At 36.2% G+C, this 22309-nt stretch overlaps 2 protein-coding genes across 3 annotated transcripts in view; both read right to left on the bottom strand.

Moving 5' to 3' along the window:
- Window positions 1-22309, bottom strand: part of ZNF385D (zinc finger protein 385D) — a 195347-nt gene that overhangs the window by 19849 nt on the left and 153189 nt on the right. For both annotated transcript variants that reach the window (XM_081932221.1, XM_081932222.1), the window contains one exon: window positions 508-741. In XM_081932221.1, coding sequence (XP_081788347.1) covers window positions 508-741 — 234 coding nt within the window. The remainder of the gene's footprint in view (window positions 1-507; window positions 742-22309) is intronic.
- Window positions 1-22309, bottom strand: part of LOC309381332 (uncharacterized protein) — an 81999-nt gene that overhangs the window by 9024 nt on the left and 50666 nt on the right. The gene's annotated exons all lie outside the window — the stretch shown is intronic.

Below are 22309 nucleotides of genomic sequence, written 5' to 3'. Positions count from 1 at the left end.
GATACAGTTAGATTGTTAGTTAGATTGTTCATATAATCTCCTTAAAAGATACTGGTACTTTCTAAGTGATTGTGAAATCAATTAATGTAAGACATGTCATTTGATGAAATGTGTCAGTGCTGAAGATTGAAAAAGAACAATTTTGATTAAGATGTGTGTGTATTCATCTATGTATATTTATATTTAGCCGATTGTTTTTTTTTCTAATACAGCAATGCAAACGTGCAAACGTTAAGTGTCTCTTTCAAATTCGGCTTAATGTTATACATCCAGCCAGATTAGCTTCTGCTTTCCTTTCATCTAAAACAGTATACAATTCATGCAATGAAATGCTTCAGCAGCATTGAAAACTGGTATTTGAAGAAGGAATCCAATTACTTCTATGGATCAAAAGCTCCACCTTTTCCTTTTTAATACTGGATTTTTTTTCTTGACGTTTAATTGTTAATAAGTTCATGAAATTTCTATATTTCTCTTCTGCAAGCCATCTGAAAAGCTCAATCTTACCACTGTTGTGTGCCTCCAGTTGGGAGGCAGAGTTGACAGCAACCTTGCATAGTGAACAGTAAAGCAACCGTTTGGCCTTTTCTTCTTCCGTCTCTCCTAAGGAGCCCACACTACTGCTGGTGGCAGTGGAGGGAAATTTTTCAAATTTTGAGGTGATTTCAGTCATAGTTACACTGTTCTTCCGAATTTCTATAGCTGGAGACATTGATATTGCTGGTGCTTCGGTTGTACTATCTGTTTTACAGATGGAAACAAAAATAAGTTACAAACAATTATTCATTACAATTCTGGAAACATTGGATGTAATATGAAACTTGACACGAGAAGTGGTTTAAACTTAAAAAAAAAATTTCCAAGCATTATCATAACAACAATATGGACTTTAATAGAGATCTTTAGTCTTTTCAAATTGTTTCAGTTAGAACAATTAATCAGTGGAATAATTGCCTTCAGAAATTGTGGGCATTCCAACACTGGAGGTTTTCAAGAAGAGTTTGGACAATCATTTTGTCTGAAATGGTATAGAACTTCTTGTCTGAAGTTGGGCTAGAAGATCTGCAAGGTCAATTCTAACCCTGTAATTCTGTTACTCTCATTTTATCTGTATAAATATTATATGCTAATAACTACAATTCACTTTCCCTAGCCATGCAAAATGACTACTTGTTAATCATTCAGTGGCAGGATAGCTGGGAATTAGGAAATGGGGAAAATATTGTTGTTAGCTTACGTTCAGCCACTTGTACTAAGATTGATTGGAAAATAGAAAATGGATGCCAAGTGAGTAATACTTGCCATTAATCTACTTCAGTAAAAGAGCCCTTCATAAAATGTTGCTGAACATAATAAATTCATTCAAAAGGCTTTTTGCTGGTCATTCTTTCTTAGGAGATAAGGCAATATATAAATAATTTATGTCAGAAAATGGAACAAATTTTGTAAATGCATGTATTCTACACAAATCTGTAATATTTTATTATACCTCTAATGTATAACAAAAATCAAGTGTCATACTGCAGATTCCAATTTACTGCCCTGGAAAGCTTGGCAAAGACGTTAGAAGTTCAAATATTGTTTTCCTAGCCTGTCTGGAAGATTACAAAGTCTAAGGGTTGGATCTCTATTTAGGTAAGAAAATCAAGTTCATGAAAACAAACCCCATCCTCTTAACCGCACAAATATTACAGATTGCCAAGAAACCCTGCATTTCACTTCTTTTAATGGTGCAATGGATTTGCCTCCTAGATATCATATTGTGATAGTATTTAGAAAACGTCATGATAGTTCCGATAAATTGCTTCAAATATCAAGCTACCAGGTCCAAACAAATTAACATTGTTAAATCTGTGAATGAATAGTTTTGTGGCTTTTGTTCACTTTTGAAGCAGCACTGAAAGAACAGGGATGGAAAGCACATTAAGGATAAGTGCCTAATCAATCCTCCCACACCAGTTCACTGATGTATAATTTATTTCATTTGAAATAAGTCAAAAGTTCTAACCCCTCCTTCTGCAGAAATAAAGATTACTGTCAAGAAAAATAAATAATAAATTCAAATAGGGTCAGCAGTGAAATACTGACATGTAATAAAAAGGCTACTTGGGGTTAAAAGCTAATAAACTTTTGTAACATCAGCAGCCTTATGGGAATAAATCCTTAATATGAGGAATCATCATTAAAAGAAAAATGTTCTTCAACTTTGTTTCTTTAATGGGCAGCCAGATAAAGGACTTAATGCAAGTTTCACTTGAAAGAAGGCTAAAATACCCTTTTTTCTTTTGCAAATTTACTTAGATAGATGGAATGGTACAAAGAAAAAAGATAAATAATGCTCAACAAAGCCAATTCTTCAATCTTCAATTCTGCAATTCTTTTCTTCCTGGACCTTTAAACTAACAAATAGAATTTACACTATATGAAACTAGGAAGACTTCCTTAAGATTACACATGAGCCAGCTCATCTATTCCAATGGACAGCTTTAGTCTCAAAAATAACTCTTGGAATTACAGTTCTGCCCTTTAATTTTAGTGTCAATCTTCCCTAGACAAGTTCGTAAGTAACTTTTAAAATAATTTCAGAGACACTGTAGTGACAGCTAATCTATTATTATTTTCATTATTATTTCTTCCCAGGGGCATTTAGCTCTGCTTTTGCAACCAGAGTATTGAACATCTCACAACCTGTGTCTTAGAAGAAAGAGAAAATAAACATTTAGAAGAAAATAGAACAAAAATCTGAAAGGAAAAATTGTTTCAGCCACTCCTGAATCATTCTGGCATTTCACTTTCAGAAATGGGCAAGATGTCCCATCTCTAAAGTTGAGCATTTGAAGCAAACATGAGCAATCCATCCCTCACTGAAATAATAGGAGCTCACCACCAACACTCTGGTGAACGAACAAAAGAGATAACTATCTTATAAAATAACTACCTGCTATTTATAAAGTTTAGAATGTATTACCCTCTTCCTTCATTCCATAATTCACCTTTTGAAATGTTTAGTCCTACAATTCCAACATGATTTAAGTGTAAGTTATCTCTCCATTTAGGGAGACAATTAGTTGTAACAAATTTAGAGGTGAAACAAAAATTGCCTCTATAGACAGGAGATATAATCATGAAATATAATTAGAACAGTCAATCATATTCTGAGGAGAAAAGATAGAAAGTATAGGTAAAAAGAGAGAAGAGACAATTTATTCCTTTCTTTAATTTGCCCATTGCCTTTATTTATCCTTTGATCCTTTGATTAATTCAGTTGGTTAATGTTCTTTAACACTTCAAATAACTGTTCGCATCAAGAAATGGTTAGGAGGCTGTTTTGCCAAGTGTCAGGGCAGTGATCAGATTCCCAGGCAATTGGTTCTTTTGAATCCAGAGATAATGAAGACTCCAGTAAATAAAGGGATATTAAGCTTTACTAGGTCAAACAATCAAAAGTGTTACATATCAAGCAAGATAATATCCAAATCTCTTAAAGCTGTCAGGAGCTTCTTAATAACGACATCAGAGATACCCCATGGGAGGCTAGTTTCTATATTACTAATGCTAGGTTGTGTGCAGAAAATCCTCATAAGCATCAATTCCAAAGTGTTTATTAAAACCTTGAGACATTTGATTTTATGGTCCTGCTATGGTCAGGAGCTTGCAAGACTTGACCTTGACTGGCTTGCAGATGACTCTGGAGTGGGAATCAAACATCTAAGACTTTCGTAGCAAGAGAAGCTTTGAAGTTACCAGAACATCCTTCCTTTTTGCTTTGCTCAGCAAGCAAGAGAGAAAAATAAGCAAGCTAGCTGAAAATGAATTCTAAATGTCTATATTTTTCTTAATATGAAGGAGAAATGTTACAAATTCCTCACAATAACAATGTTCCTACACATTGCCACAACAGATACACATGCATTTAAAGACTGGGAAAGGGGATTAAAATATTACTTTTGTTTTAAGCAGCCATTTAATTTAAAAGAGGGGGTCAAGAAGAAAGCAGGACAATTGCCGAACAGGCTTCCCCAAATGTGTCAATGTCCCCTCCATACATAACACTTCCAATATACTGAGGTTTACATGCATACCTTCATTAAACATTCTCTGTGATATCAAATGAACATATCAATAAAAAGGAAATTACCTTAAGAAAATGAAATATTTATTTATCATGCTCTACTCCACTGACTTATACATACATGGTATTCCTGCTCTTCACCCCAAATTTCTTGCAATTTGGAATGTACAGTTGCAAGAATTATCTATAAAAATAAATGTATACATTTAGAATTATCCAAAACTGTATCCCATGATAATAACAATTCAGGAATTTTCAATGCAGCTAAAGAGTTTAATCAAATTGTATATATACTTCAGAATTGATGCATCATTACTATGTATTGTCTGAGAAATAATTTTGCCTAACTAATTACTTGGGTTTAAACCAATTCATGAATAAAAGTGAATTGATTTTACATTACCAATTCCAAAATGCAACTGGTCATTTTGGAAAAGTTATTTATTTATAAATTAATTTACATGGCAGTCCATCTCAGGCACATGTTATGGGCAGCTCACAATAATAAAATATAGAAGAATTATAAATGACATAAATAGCAGTTGGGAAAAATAATCAATGGTAATAATTACTAATCACACACCAAAGTGATTTATACAGCCAAAAAAAATGTGCTTGCCCATACCATTTGGAGTCCAGGCTCAAAGGCAAAACAAGAACTGGCCTTTGTGAAAGACTATTCAGGTAGATGCAAGTCTGTCTTGAGGTGGAATTATGTTCCAGAGGGCATCACAACAATCCTCTCATCTGGGATCTTACCAGGTTAGATAACAGATCCAATGGCTCTAACAGGAACCTGGATATAGCAGTCCTGTAAATAATCTATTCCCAAGCAATGAACGGATTTAAAGGTAACTACCAGCATCTTGAATTGCATGGGGAAGCATACTAGAAACCAATACAGTTTATTGAGTAGGGCTGTCACACATGCTGAATTACAGCCACCCATAACTATCTGTGTGACTGACTTTTGCATCATCTGAAACTTCTAAATATTCTTCAAGGGCAGCCCCATGTAGAGCATTTGCAGTAATGGCAGGTGATTAAGGCATGATGACTGTGAATAGAGCCTCCTTGCTCAGGAATAGCTGCATGAAGCTATGCAATAATATAAATGTATTATTAGGTCATTGTGACAATTATTAAATTGATTAATCTATCAATTCAATTCTTAATACATACTTTACACATATGAAATCATTATATATATACTTTTTTAAATCATTCTGGAAAATGCTCGTTATTTTGGAGGAATCTCAGAAGAAATAAATAGAGGTAGAATAATGTTTTGACTGAGACGAATATGCCAAAATCTTTCATTTTTACTAAATTAGACATTTCATTCTGCTTGTATAAATCTCTTCACATTAACAAAGATAAACACATGATTGGCTGTTTGCTGCTCTAGAAAATGCCAATTTCATTCCAAAGAAGAGATAAAGGCAGCAAACTTTCATGTTACATTTTGTGTTCAAGGAAAATAAAATACCATATTTTTCAGAGTATAAGATGCTCTGGAGTATAAGACGCACATTCGTTTTGGAGGGAAGAAAACAAGAAAAAAAAATTCTGCCTCTGCCTACCAGTATCCATCGGTATTCATCAGGCTAGCATCCTTGCAGCAAACAGCAAACAGCCTGGTCTGCTTGAGCATGTTATCGCAGCCTGATTCAGCATGAGCAGTTGATTGGCAGTTGGATTGGCCTCCGGGAATACCGCCAATCAGCTGTTCCAAGCTGCGGGGATCACTACAGCCCATCGCCGCCTCCATGCATTCTATTTTTTGCCTCTGCATACCCATTTTTGGCCTCCCTGCATTGCATTTTCAGCCAATACCATATGCTGTGGTGATCCCCGCAGCCTTGAATGGGTCTAAAATGGAGCATGTGGAGGCCAAAAATGGCCAAAGCATGGGGGCCAGTGGGTGGGCGTGGCTTCAGCAACATTCGCTGTATAAGATGCACAGACATTTCCACCCACTTTTAGGGGGGGAAGTGCATCTTATTCTCCAAAAAATATGGTAACCACTTTGCTTTTTATAAAATATTGTAAACTGATGTTTTTAAAGGAAAAGCAGCAACTGAACCTATGACCCATCTTCTACAGCTGACTAATATTTAGCTTCCTGACAACTTTCTCTTGGGGAAATATTAAATGAGCCATCAAAACTCACAAGGAAAGCAAAAAATTTGTGAAATATAGGAAGACATAACATTATGGCCCCCTGGTGTGGTTATTATTTACTAATTATAATTATAGTTATTATTAACATTTTACTATTGCTAGATTTCATATACATACATATGTGTATGTGTGTGTGTGTGTAAACATTAAGAAAAATACCATTCTATTTCTATAAAATACTGGCCTGTCTTCTATATTTCTGACTTGATATATTGCATGTGCACAAAATCATTAGCTTGAGTTACTGAAGTTGCACATGTTTCTAATTGTTTGTTTTGTGGTCATTCTGCATTCTGTGAGCTTGACGTATTACAGATTCATACTAAAGTCTTCATGTCAGCTAGGATAGGAATAAATTCATTTCATAAGAATTCTATCTTTTCTTCAATCTTAAGCTGTCAACTTTAAAGTAATTGCAAATGGTGGCATTCCAGTTCATGTACATTAATGCTTGATATTTTAAAAATAATGTACAGTATATTACCATAAATGTCTATAATATATTAAAGTTATAAATATGCTTCTGTAATAACAGATACTAGGTGGATATAGTACATTCAGCTGAATAGGTACATTTAGCAAAGAGCATTTCAGTGCAGTACTTCCTATGTAAAATCTGTCTAAAAACTTTATAGCATGTGACATCTATAATACTTCAGCCTGACTTAAGTTGGCAAGCTATGGAGAAGCACATTCTGAATGTACGTAAAAATGTAATTAGTTGGAATCCAATTGATCTCAGCATACTGTGGTCCCTTGGCACTCAATGTTAATTGATTATAAGAGACATGTTGAGTACTAAAAACTATGAATGCCAAACAAATCAAGTGACTTACCACGTGACTCTTTGTTTTGTCCAGGGGAAATTTTTTTCTGTCCTTTTTCCTATATCAGCTCCTTTCCCAGCATGACCACTCCCAGACTATGTGACCATCCCTATCTTCCCTTTGCAGCATTGCCAATGTCCTGTTTGCTCTTTGCGGCTGTCCCCCTCTTCCTTTTGCAGCCGGCCAAATACCAAAGAAATTATGAGTACCAGGACAACATTTTTGCATCAAAATGCTTCAAGTACCAAATTCAACTTGTTTTGAAGAAGTGGAAAACAGAGGTACCACTGTAATTGCCAGTTTGAGGAATATAAATCTCAAAGTTTAATAAAAGGCATTTTTATTGTAAAAAATAAAAAAGCATTCCCTGCTCCAATTGTGAAAGCTTTCACAAACAACTGCCAAGACAATTTTATGTAGTAGCCATTGAAAATCTTGTGTGGTAATAATGCAATTTATGATGAAGCTTTCTTTCCCCATTTACTAAATAATCTTTTGAACCCATTTAAAACAAGGCTACACTGATTTTTCTATGAGCTATTGTTCACTGAGGCATCTTTGGTTTCACTTCACTTCACTGCTTTGTTTTGAGGCAATTAGTGGAAAATAAAGATTAAACCCTATTGTGAAATACTATGAGATTACTTGTTAAGTGTTGCCAAAAGTGAGGATTCTTAAAAAGTATGAATAGATCCAAACAATATGTTTTTGGTAGCAAAATCAAGAATTTGTTATTGTAATAATTTAGTGACTGGTGGTTTTTTACTCCTGAATTAAAAAAGAATTGACTTTAACTTTTTGCCTAGCCTGTAGTTTTATACATTTGCAAGACTGGATAGACATTTTCTCACATAGTTCCTGAAGGAGACAAAAAGGAAAACTGAAATAGTGTATCATTTCTAGAGGTGCAGGTCTTAAATCTGGATTCTTATATCATCATGCTGAGATTTGTTATTAAATCCCAGAATTTGTGATAGCATGTCTAGTATGTATATATATAAAAGGAGATGGGACAGTCTGTCCTTCCTCATAGAAGCTATTCTTGACACCAAATATACATACATACATACATACATACATACATACATACATACATACATACATACATACATACATACATATATATATATATATATATATATATATATATATATATATATAGGGTAGCTGCCAGCTGTATTTTCCTTATGTAAGTTACTGATATCAGCAGAGAAAGCTGGCCAAATAGCATCATTACATCTTAAAGTGCTGACTGTTAATGACACAGTCATTGTAAAATGATGTTTAAGATAAAGCCTTCATCTTTCACATCTCCAAGTAGCTACAAATAATAAATATTTTCTTGCTCCTGCTTGGATTGTCATAGTTTTAACCTATTTCATCAATGAACAAATGAAAACACTGAAAACCACAGGGAATCCACAAATTCCCAATAATCTTTACTTTTATAATTCAGAAAAATGTATATAATTGTTGCTAGCAATTTGTCAGTTTCACTGTTGAGAAAAGTTTGAGGGGATTCAAATCTTGGAAGTAAATCAGAAATACATTTACTGCATCCATGAATTTTTTTTTTTTGTGAAGTTGGCAATCTGTTTCCATTGTAATGATCTTCAGTAATTATTCATTCTTGCAAGCATCACTGCTTTGCTTTAGCATTGCGCCCCAACTACTAATATTGATAGGATGTCTGGAATGTCAGTGTCTAGTAAGGAAGAAGACTTTGTATTTGAAAAACTTTTCTTTACATGCCTCATCGTAATTTAAACAGAGTACATGGGAAATCTATAAAAGAGAAAATCTTGAACAAAGTGGCAAACATAAATCCAGAGCATTAATCCATGCTAAAACAATAATGGAATGGCCCTACGTATAGGACAAGCAATGAATCTCTACTAGCTTTTTGAAATGCTATCCAAGTTTGAGAGAAGTAAGAATCTGAGAATGTGCAGAATAATTGATCCACCCCTTCCATCATTTCATTATCAGGGGCACTCTTAACAAGAGCCCAGATCTCAAAAAGCCAGCATGCTTTTCTGGCATCAGCTTTAAAGAAGCTACAGTATGATGTTGAATCAATGAGGAAGAGTTCAATGCTTGGACAGCTCTCTGTCCAAAATATACATGACAGCCTAATGTGCCACCAAGAATTTAGAAGCATAACTAAATCTCCCCAAAACACAAATCTTAGGCACAGAGCACTCTTCTGTAGTGTATTTGCTCTTGTCCAAGACAGCAGTGTTGAGCTACCAATTACTCCAGCAGGTGTCCTTTGTGCAATAATAGCCAATAGAAGAAAGTAGCTGTACTGTATTTAGGGTTGAATTGTGCAATTCTTGGTTATCTCTTAGCTTGCAGTTTACTTTTCAAACACTTCATTTACCCAACTAGATAATGATATTACCTGATATTACCTAACTTGCTAATGAAATATTTATAAGCCAACAACCAAACTCAGAGAGCAGCAATAATTCCATACTAGGTTCTTTGAGAAAGCAGTCTGCATCCCTGAACCTTTCTAGTTCCTGAAACTAGAAACTAGTAAATCCTAGTGAATAGATAATTAAAAATCAGAAATACTTGGGAAAACCTCCAGAAGACTACATGAAAATCAATACTTGAAGGCTCTGAGAATAGTTATTTCCAGAGGAAACATAAAGTTTCCAAAAGCTGTGGAAAAATGGGGGTGAGTTGGGATGGAAGTGGAAGAGGAGCAGACCAAACCGAAGTGGTTCTGCATTATTCAATAACAGTCCTCTATCCTGGGGTTAGTCTGTTTTACATTTGGAAGAATATCTGTTGCTTAAAAATTACCAAAGAACCCATGATATCATCTGCCAAACTGGATGCTTCAAGTGAATTCTTTAATGGACTTAATCACATAGAATGATTTTTGTAACCAGTTAAAAGATGAATGTGAAGTCTTACAAATCTAAAACATGATGAAACCTAGAGATGTCCAAAGTCCAAAGATGTCCAGCTCTCCACTCCTGAAGTTATAGCTTATTCATACTGGAAGCGACCTTAACTTTCCCATGCAAAAACATACTTCTAAAGGCATTTGTCCCTAGTGTACCCTCCAGGAATTTTTGGGTCCTCCTGCTCACAAACAGTAGTTTCCCATACTTCTCTGCCTAGAAATGTAATGAGTATTCAGCTTTCTTACTTCTATTTTTCTTTTCTTTAAATGATTGGCTAACTCATTTCTTTACAGTAAGTGAGTGATTAACTACACATAAAAAATGATAGTGGAAAAATAAAATGTAATTTTGTCAACAAAACTTTAACCATAAAAAACAGGGAAAATAACCACAGAACAGAGGTAGTTCATTTACTAAAGAAATTGGTTTTTATTCTGTGACCCAGTTTATTTTAGATTACTGTATAACACACATATAAAACATATACAAAGCAGCTTTTCTGGTTTTAAGTATAAATATTTTAACATACCACCTGAGTGTGATTTTAAGAATATTTAGAATCTTTGTATTTCTGAACTTTTTAAAATAATCATAATGTGCAATTTTAAAGATTATTGAGGAGATAACCAGGGGTCAAAAATTAGCAGAACTGCTGTGAACAGAACTTCACTTATGGGTCACTCTCCAACAACAGAGGTTGGATGTAGCAATTACTGCATACTACATTATTCTATCTACTGGCAACCCTCTACAAATATATTCTGAACACTTGGGATATCCCCTGAAGCTGCGTATAAAGAGTTATAGCAGGCTGCAGGGAAAGAGAGTTAACAAGTCTTCTGCTATGATTTTGTCAGAAATGTCACTGCATAACAATAGTCTCTGTAGACAGAAAGAGTTCTTCCATTCAAAAAAGGAAAAATTAGCATTTAATCCATTGTAGTAGATCATTACAGGTAAAAGCATGATGAAAAAGATTTGGTTCAAGAAGAATTGAGATCCAAAGATCCACTTTTTAGATAAACCAGCTTATTTTGTGGCCTTAGCTAAAATAGTACTGGAAAAATTAAGTAGAAACTCACACGTTTTTGTGTTGAATAGAGGCTACTATTTTATAAAACGAAAAGGAAAAAATCATCCATAACATAAGTTTCAGAATATTTTGCTCTTCAGTTAAACCTGATTTGCCTATGTCCTGAAGTGGCTTGTTTTTATTAATTGGAGGTAGAAAGCTTTGGGATGAAATTTGCATTCTGTTCCAATCTCTCCATTTCAATGCACAGTTCATCAATCCTGAAAGAAATTAATTGCAAAATGAAAAGCCTACATTCTTGCTGAAATTAATTGAATGAAACTGGCAGGAACAACCTCATGAGGTAAAGGGCTGATGGGAAAAGAGCAAGGCAAGAAGGTCTGAGGCAATTTCTACATTTAGAAACTAAATAAATGTTGTCTAACGAAGGAGAAGCACAAATGGGTAAGGACAGAAGAGAAGAATCGATTCATTCTGCATCTATTTTAAGTAACCTTGATTTTTGACTAGATTTGGAAGCTGTCCTTTCAAGACATAATATAGATTTCTCCTCATCGAGGCAGAAATAGAAACTGCTTTCAGAAACTATGAATGAAAGATTTTCTGTTATAGGAGCTTTGAGGACATGGAACATTTCCGGAATAAGCTTGTGCTCTTGCTATCTAATTAATGAGACTTGCGTAGTGCAGAGGGAAAAAAATAGTTTTATAATCAGAACAAAAGATAATAATTTGAACTTCAAAAGTAGAGCTTACAATCAAGAGCAGTCAGAATTACATTGCTTTGTATCCAAGCTTCTCTGGGAAAATAACTCATTTTCGATTTGGACTCTTGATTTCAAGGTTAAGCACAAGGTTAAGTACCAGACTGACCTTTTTCTAGCATCACTGTCATTTTTAGCAGCATTGTGATATAAGGTAAATCTGATAAGAAGTTGCTTTTAAAGGAAAGAACAAAAATCTCTAATAGTGTTTTGATCATATATTAGTGTTAATGTCACACATACACAAATACCAAGGTGACCATCTCTTTAAACATATAACAAGAAAAACAAAATTGCTAAAGGCTGCAGCTAGCTTTTGTTATCAGATGCATACTTGTAAATTACTACATAAAAGAAGCAGTCTTCTAAATTGATATGGAAAGAAATAGTTTGCCCATAGGCAAAAATTGACCTCAGTGATTTACTATAACAACTGTTATGGGATTTTCATATAATGAGTTTTATAACAGTCTCACAAAGAATAGACTTTCAGAGGGTTATAAGCAATACCATAGTGGAAGGCATGTTATCTTCAATTTTTTCTTTGTCAAAATTGCATATGGTGATGTAAATAAGCCCGTGGATATTCTGTTTCTTGTCCCTGTTGTCACACATTAGTTTCCTATACTAGTTCCGCACTGCCTCTGAAGTATCAATGATAAGTGAAACTCCACTTCCTATTTTCCCATTCCCTGGCCATCTTTTGCTTGCTATGTGTGACAATGATCTCGGATCAGGGGTGTCAAACTGGCGGTCCATGGACCAGATGCATCACATGCAGGCCATGCCCACCCTAGCACCGCAAAGGGGGAAACATCTCCTGTGACGGCAGTGTGACACTGTGAGTGTGTCACCCGTAATCTAAGTGCCTGGGAGTCCAATTGATCTCTAAGAAAATTTGGAGCATTGCAGTCAGTGAGAGGAAATAATATCACAGCAGGAATTTCCTCCAATGCTAAAAATTGAGCCCGTGGAGAAAAAAAATGTAATAATTATCAATGATGTGAGGGTTATCAGAAATAAAAAAAAAGTAATATGGGCTAAATGACACCCATAAACCCTATCTAAAACTTCTGCCAAGACTAATAGCCTAATAAATACTGTAAATGCATATATAGAGCAATAATAAAAATTAAGGGAGCCAGGGTTCTGATGATTTATGCAGTAGACATATGAAAATCATTCTTCACAATTAAAAATCCAGAGTAAATGAATAGTTGAGGTATGTAAGTTTTCTGCTCACTTGCTTTCTTCTCTTATACCTTACAAGCCTTATGTTCAAATCCATTACAACAGCTTGGAAATGCTTAGACCATTTGAAATGAAGTTTTAATTTACATTGTAATTCTGTTGAAAATGGACAGAAGGCAATAAAAGTTCAGCCGTATGCTATAATTGTGTGTCCATTTTATATCATAAATTCATTAAAAAGAGAATGGATAATTCTGCTGATTTATGGGCCTTTTTAGTGAGAATCTTCAAATATGGCTAAGACAACTATGTATCTTATTCTTATCAACTGAGGGAATGAATCTCTCTCTCAATCTTGGAAATGAGGTTTTAACCTTATCAATAGATTAAGAAGATATGCTTAAATATTCCACAACAGTATTTAATTGCAATATATTAGGTAGATTAAATAAATCAGATATCTTGCAAATATTTAGGGGGAAATGATTTTCTTTTAAAAAATCTATGCATCTAATCTCAAAGTTTGTTTTTGTTAGAAAAATGACCTGTCTGATGGAATTTCATTTTTAAATGAAACATTTTAGCACCTTCAAGATGCTATTCTTTTGATGCAACTTTATTTTAAATGTTGTGACTAGGTCATTTGTTTGGCTATTCATGTAATATTTGATTGTAAGTCCTAATGAGCTCCTCTTAGAGGCATTTTTCCAAATATAGTCCTAAATGATGCAAAGCTGCATTCACTACATCATTGTGTCATTCTGAGTTCTCAGTATTTGATGACTGTTTAATTATTCTTTACCTTATAGATTTATTAACCATTCCTTCCCTGATCTTCTGATCTGTGTTTATTCTTGTCATGCAAAGATGTTCATTAAGGAGAGAGAGTTCTTGTGGAATTTGCTTTTAAAAATTCAGCATTGTGAAAATTCCTATAATGATTTTAGATGTAGTCTACTGTTTTAGTATTGATTCTTATACTGAAAAAACAAGCAAATTTAAAGTTCAGGCAAAGATATGTGGCATTATTTCTCATTGGTCATCTAAACACACAAAATATAGTCATTAATATAAGTTACAGGATTTAACTTGAATGCTAAAAACTGAACAATGCTAAATAGTTTATTTCTTATATTTGCAAGATATATTATCATTCTTTTTATCATGCCCCCCCCCCCTCTAATAGCATGGATTTACCATGAAACCTGAGATGCTACATATTTCCAAACAAGATGACATCTTACATATCTGCTACATTACATATGTTACAACTTAACTATTACTTCTTGTCAGCATAGTTCTGGCTGAGAATTTCAGAACTGTCACCTAATATATCTGAAGGATATTGAGCTAAGAAATTTGAATCAGTTCTCAAGAATGACTCAAAACAATTATGATTAAAAATTATTTTGCCTCCAGCATGCTTCTTAAATACTTCATAACAATATCAGCCTTATTAATTACTTTAATTTAATTTTCATTTAGGTTTTTTCATATTCTTTTTATGATACATGATATTACTCTCTAAACAAATGGATCAATACAACATTTGCCCTCTATTGTTAAAATATTACAGACATGTAGCCAAAATCTTAAAGTGCACCTTTCAGTAACAATCTTACAGAATCAGGGGGAGCTAGGTTCTTGGAAGGACCTACTTACTTAAGGTTTTGATACATTTTCCAGACATTCTATAAAAGTTGAATCCAATATCAATTTCTCTTACTGTAGAACTTTGGCAGCCTGATACAGATTCACAGTGCCTTTCTTCTTGACTGGTTTATGATTTCAGCTTTTCAATATGAAATTATGTTGTAGAGAACTGATGTGCAATTGATTAGCATGCAAACTGTACAAATGATAACATAATGCATGATATTTAATCAAAATTTTATAAATGTACTTCTCTGGAGACTCTAGATCTTCTGCTCTGTCTACATCAGTAATTATGAATGAACTGGAAAGCATCCTATTTGGCATCAGTTCTTGCAGTGTGGATCTGAAGCTCTGACAGATGTTTCAAATGTCAAGCAGATAGATGGGAGAAATTAAAATGACATATAATAGGAACCATGAGAATTGCTCTGTTTAAACACAGCTAAAAATCTCTGTTGATAGGTAGCAAAGTCTAGAATTTATAAAATCTTTAAATAGCCAAATGCTTTATTTTAGCACAGGTCTATAAAATCATGATTTTCATGAGGAATAAATCTACTGGCAGAACAATATTTTTACTTCATTTGATGGAAATAATATCAGAATCACCTCTGTTCTTTAAACAACCTAAGAACAAAGTTTTCTCAAGTAAATAACTATGGAAGAAACTACCATTGGGTTTTACAAAAAATCCAGCAATATATGCCAAATGTCAGGGTTCCAAGTAACATCCCCAACAAAAGAAGACTCCGAGACTTGACGTTCCTCACCTAACATATGTTCCAAACATATAAGAATATAAACAAGAGAAAGGTTAAGGCATAAATCTTTTAGCATCTGTCTAACCAGACAGTTAGCTATGTCTCTTTGGTCTTTTTTAAATTTATATCCATCTCACTTTGAAAAATGATTTTAACCTTTTCTTCTTTAAAACAATTTTAACATAAAGGTAACATTATATTATTTTGATAAGAATACTTTATTTGTAATCATACTCTATGGTTATTTTACCTAATTTTCAAACTATTATTACTATTACTATAGTTATTGTTATTCTGTTGAGCACTTCTCTCTAAGTGGCTTACAAATCCCAAACATATAAAGCAGATAAAAGTATACTGCAATATCTTTAAAAGTGTTTAAAACAATTAGGATATCTAAATAATGAGACTCCTGTTTCCTTTTTGGCACCTGTTTCCTTTGAGAAGCCACCAAAGCAGAATTTTATCCATGAAATTCTTTTCTATATTTTTGCTTCCATGCTGAAGAGCACGCCATCTGTTAAATCTAACTAAGTGTGCATGGCTAAAGGGTAAGCAATCATCTTCTTTCTGAAAGAAAATGATAACAAACTTTCCTGGACCATCAAGCCCTACCCTGGTTACTCATGCCCTAATCACCTTCCGTCGCGACTATTGCAACACGCTCTATATGTGCTGCCCTTGAAAAACATCCAGAAGCTCCAGGTGCTTCAAAACGCAGCCGCCTGCATGGTTTTGTGCATGACCACGATGTGCATATGTGTCACCTATCCTGTAGCAGCTGCATTTGCTTCCAGGTGCAATTCAAGATGCTAGTCACTTTTAAAGTCCTTCACGGCTTGGGATCAGGTTAGCCGGCAGAACATCTCTTGCCAGTTACATTAGAGACAATGAATGTTCCATCCTATAAGAAGGTACATCTGGCAGGACCCCGACAAGGGCTTTCTCCATGGCGGCTTCCTCCCTCTGGAACAGCATCCCTCCAGAAATTAGACTGGTCCTCACTCTGACACTCTTTCATAAGGCCCTGAAAACATGACTTTGGCAGCTGGTCTGGGAACCCGGAGTGGGATGGAGCCCATTTAAGTGTGTGTTGTTGCTGGGGGGGGGGGGGGGAGTGTTATCATTATTTTATTATTTTTATTTCTTCTACATTGTGTTTTTGTTTGTAAGCCACCTAGAGTTGCCATGAGTAGGCAGCTATATACATTTTCTAAAATAAAATAAAAATAAAATAGTTTAAAGCTTCTGACTCAACCAGCCTTTCTACAGACACAACTCTTCTACACACACAAATGTTCTAAATACATTTGTTCTTAGTAAAAGCACAGCAAATGTAGTATTTTCTATTTATTTATTGCACAAATGTATATCAGAGGCAGTGACGTGCGGTGAGGGTTATGGCTGGGGAGGCTGGTGACGTCATCAGGAAGGCGGGGAATGGGACCACGTGTGCAGACCACATGTGCAGACCACGTGGTCTCGTTCTCCACCTTCCTGAGTGAACATTAAGGGGACCGCGGCGTAGCATTACTTCCTCCACCGGCACCAGTCCCTTTCACCCCGCTCAAGCCTTGCCGCCTGCAGCCACCGCCCGCCCTCGCTGCTCCTTTCGTTGCTTGCCCGCCCGCCTCTAAGGCACGCCAAAGCCTCCTTCGTCCCTCCCCAGCGCGCGCCCTTTTTATTTCCCGCGACACCCCCCCCATTTCGGGAAAGCTTTCCCCATTGCCTGGGGGGTGAGGGGGGCGGCTCCTCTCCCCCCACTCCCTCCGTCCCTGCCTCTCTCCTCAGCCCCAAAGCTCCGTCCGCGCGACTCACTTCCAAGGCGATGGCTGCTCCATCCTGCTCCGGCTCTGGAAGCGACCGAAGATCAGGCTGCGTCGCTCGCTCGCTCGCTGGACTGCTACGGCGCCATTCTGGCTACCTTCATCCATCCGCGCCTGGGAGATGCGGAAGCAGTCCGGTGGACAAGTGACCGAAGATCTCGCTGCCTCGCTCGCTGCCTCGCTCGCTCGCTCGCCGGACTGCTTCGGCGCCATTCTGGCTACCTTCGTCCATCCGCGCCCGGGAGACGCGGAGGGAGAAATGTTGTCGGCGCCTCCAGATGATGAACCAGTCACTTGCTTTCGTCATCGGGAGGCCGATAACATTTCTGCCTCCACGTCTCCCGGGCGCGGATGGATGAAGGTAACCAGAATGGCGCCGAAGCAGTCCGGCGAGCGAGCGAGCGAGGCAGCGAGATCTTCGGTCACTCGTTCACTGGACTGCTTCCGCATCTCCCGGGCGCGGATGGACGAAGGTAGCCAGAATGGCGCCGAAGCAGTCCGGCGAGCGAGCGAGCGAGGCAGCGAGATCTTCGGTCACTCGTCCACCGGACTGCTTCCGCATCTCCCGGGCGCGGATGGACGAAGGTAGCCAGAATGGCGCCGAAGCAGTCCGGCGAGCGAGCGAGCGAGGCAGCGAGATCTTCGGTCACTCGTCCACCGGACTGCTTCCGCATCTCCTGGGCGCGGATGGACGAAGGTAGCCAGAATGGCGCCAAGGCAGTCCGGTGGACGAGTGACCGAAGATCTCGCTGCCTCGCTCGCTCGCTCGCCGGACTGCTTCGGCGCCATTCTGGCTACCTTCATCCATCCGCGCCCGGGAGACGCGGAGGCAGAAATGTTGTCGGCCTCCCGATGATGAAAGCAAGTGACTGGTTCGTCATCCGGAGGCGCCGACAACATTTCTCCCTCCGCGTCTCCCGGGCGCGGCCGGACGGATGTATATAATATTATATATAGTATATAATATTATATACTATTATTCCATGAAGAGAGGTGAGGCCCTGCCTCCCTTGCCTCTACTGACCGCACGTCACTGATCAGAGGCATTTCTGAAAATTATAACTACAGTGCATACTTCTGTTGAATTAGATCAGTGTTTTTCATACTTGACAATTTAAAGATATGTCCAACTCTCAGAAGTCCACAGCCAACATGGAAATTGAAGTCCACACATCTTAAAGTTCCCAAGTTTGAAAAGCACTGAATTAGATGATTATGCAAATCTCCGTAAATATTAAATAATGATTTAATTGATCCATCTTAACCAATTAAAATAATAATACAGAGTTCTGACCAAAATTGCATTAATTAAATTCATTATATCCTGGCACAAAGCCCATCTAAGATGCTCAGCTAAAGCAAGTAGGCACCTACATAGGGCAGAAGTGATATAGAAAGATGCTAAGATGAATGATTACTTTACTGACAATGACCAGGGCATCATTTCATGTTGCCTAGGACAAGGAAATAGTAAATTACCCCTATACTTTTACCAGGAAAAGCACATGGATAGAAAATATAAAATGATTGATGATATAGTTCTAACTAACAGGTCCTTAAATTGGTAGCATTAAATATGCTACTGAGGAAAAGCTAAGGATTTTTTGGGGGTACTACTGGTATTTATTATATATAGATTTAAGGATTCAGGACATTTGATTCCTGAAGCTCCACACAGGAAAATAAAATCTGAAAATCTTTTTAGTTTTGCTGTAAGAAAAGATAAAACATACAGTGTGAATATGGAATGTAAGAAGTACAAATATGGGAAGCTCATTAGTAGTGAAAGATAAAATGAAATTTACTACAAATTTACATCTTGAGCACCAGCAAAGGTCAGGATTGGATCCTTTCAGTCAGAAGAGCACACTCTTTTCTACCCTATTGCTTTAATAGTTAGGAAAACTAGAGAGCAATACTGAGCTACAGTACAATCAATGACCCAATAGTATCAATTAGACTTCATAGAAAACCCTTTAATATGGCAATTACTGAGGCAGAGGAAGAAGAGATTAATGAACTTGGTTTATGGCCAAGTTGATAGTAAGCAAGATACTGTATGCTTCTAATGGTTGAGGATTGAAATGCTAAGTCAGAATTTATTAATTATTTATTAATTAACTTTATGCTGCCATCTATTTCAAGGGTGTGATTCTAAGTGGCATACACAATTAAAGCACAAAGCAATCAAAACCAGTTAAAGCTAAATGAAAACTTTAATGCACAAAAATAGGGAAGAGTTCATTCTAAACTCAGAAGAAAGCAAACTAGATGAGAGAAAGCAAACCAGATGACAGAAAAAAACCAAGGAAACTGCAAGAGTAGAAAATAAAATTCAAGAAAGAAAATATCTCGATTTCAGAAACCTATTAAAAGAGACAAGAAGCAGTAATGTAACAACATTTATAAAGATACTGAAGAGGGAAATGGACATAGAAAGACAACATTTTATCATCTCTGAACTCAAAAGGAAGCTTCAATTTCAAATCATTTTGAGTACATTTGCAAGTATGCAAATGGACAGCAGTGGACATACAATTATTAATCAAAGGTGGAATGAGTATACTGAAATTCTTACAGTCAATTAATCTGAAAAACAAAACAGCATGGATTGAAAGAGGCCAATCTGCATACTGATATAAAAGAAATGGTAGTGTATAAACTATCATACAATATCTTTAATGTCATATGCTAGCAAAATAATGGCAAAGATCATTATTGTAGATTAAAGCCATACTTGGCAAAAATATGCCAGATATTCAACCACACTTTAGAAAAGTTGAAGTACAGTACAATATCACTTCTACATGAGAAAGATGAATACAAAAAAGAAGTCAGTATTTTTATTTTATTTTATCCTGATAATAGTGACTAGGAAGATTTTATTCCAATCAGTCCTTGTTCCACCTTAAGTTGATTAACTGTTAAATACCCAAATTTGCTCCTATCAAGACTGATCAACTTAATACTTATTCTTTACTAGTAATATTTTTTCCTCTGTCATTCAGAGAAGTATGGATTCCAAATATACCCACAGCCTTTCAATTCCAATCATTCATGTATGTATGTACACTACATTGCCAAAAGTATTTGCTCACCTGCCTTTACTCGCTTATGAACTTACTGTAAGTGACATCCCATTTCTAATCCATAGGATTCAATATGATGTCGGTCCACCCTTTGCAGCTATAACAGCTTCAACTCTTCTGGGAAGGCTGTCCACAAGGTTTAGGAGTGTGTTTATGGGAATTTTTGACCATTCTTCCAGAAGCGCATTTGTGAGGTCACACACTGATGTTGGACGAGTTTATGTGGCCTACCACTTTGTGGCTGAGTTCCTGTAATTCCCAAACACTTCCACATTCTTATAATACAGCTGACAGTTGACTGTGGAAATTTTATGAGCGAGGAAATATCACGACTGGATTTGTTGCACAGGTGGCATCCCATCACAGTTCCACGCTGGAATTCACTGAGCTCCTGAGAGCGACCCATTCTTTCACAAATGTTTATAAAAACTTGCTTTTATACACCTGTGGCCATGGAAGTAATTGGAACACTTGATTTTGATTATTTGGATGGGTAAGCGAAAACTTTTGGCAATATAGTGTATGTATGTACGTATGTGTATATGTATGTATATGTATATGTATATGATTGGAATTCAATACATGCACACACCAATAGAATTATCATTTTAAGCTATTACCCAAATATATTTAAATAAGGAGGAAATCAGAAAGAATAAAACATACAGGTGATTCAGTTTTCATAGCTATTTCTTTTCCATATATGTCTATGTTCTACTCATAATTTTATGAGGGTGGATTTCTATTCAAAATATAAGAAAAATGATGTCACAATATTTTCCAGAAACATTTAAGGAAACTCATCAAATTTATGTGGAAAATACAAAACATAATATTCATGCAAGGCTGGTGCCAGATGTCTTTATCTTGAATCAGTAATTACAGTGAAACGAGGATACAGCATATTCAAAGTAATGGCAAAATGGCAGACTAACATCATATCTTGATTCAGTGCTCTCAAGATGAATATCAGTATTATATTTGTCCATGTTTATATCTCTATCTCTTATGAAGTGGGTAACTACAATACACCTAAGAAATATTTGTAACAGCTAAAACATTAGTAATACTATGATATCCATCAAATATATGGATATGAATGAGTATAAATAGTTTATGAAAAATATTTTATGAAACAACAGTTATGAAAAAAATATTTATTTTAAAAATATTTTTAAATGCTTGTTTCTAGCCCCTACAATGTAGCTTCTTCTTTTTCTGGCAGTCTGAAAGAGTTTCAACAGAGCATTCAAACTCTATCAGATAGCATTGGTCAGGAGAGAAAGGAGAAGTGTATGATTTTGCTCCCCCATTCCTCTTCTATTGGAAGCAGCAAATCTATTTTTTCTATTAGTTATTACAGAAGAGAAGTTTTACATGCCAAATCTCTTTATTTGTAGACAGCATTTTAGTAATCCTGGCCTCAATCAGGAAATCCTAGCGGTAGAGCATTCTCTTAAAGTATTTTTTTCAGATTATTAAAACATGTACATTATAGATCAAGTCAGTGGTGGGATTCAACTTTTTTTTTACTACCGGTTCTGTGGGTGTGGCTTTGAGGGTGGGATATGGCTTTGTGGGCATGGCTTGTGGGCATGACAGGGGAAGGATACTGGAAAATTCCCATTCCCTCTCCACCCCAGTAACCTGCTTTTCAGCTCCGTTCCCCTGTTCAAGGCAACAAAAGAAGTTGAACTGGGAGGCAGTGGGGGTGGGGACGGCCTATTTGCCTGTTCTCCAAACCCCTCACAATTTCCACTACTGGTTCACCAGAACCTGTCAGAACTGGCTGGATACCACTTTTGGATCAAGTTGTTCTTCAATTAACTGATTGTCCACGAAATTAGACTTCAAAGGACTAATACTATTATTAACTGCATCCATAAAGAATAAATAAATATTTTATAACCATTATGTGCATAAGAATGGAAGCTCTCTGAACATACCATATTTAGAAAACTGATAATCTTCTTAAAATCCTTACTC

This window comes from Natrix helvetica (assembly GCF_964273705.1).
Source record: "Natrix helvetica genome assembly, chromosome: Z".
NCBI lineage: Eukaryota > Metazoa > Chordata > Lepidosauria > Squamata > Natricidae > Natrix > Natrix helvetica.
Note: the sequence above shows the minus strand (reverse complement) of the source record. Positions and strands in the feature narration are given on the sequence as shown.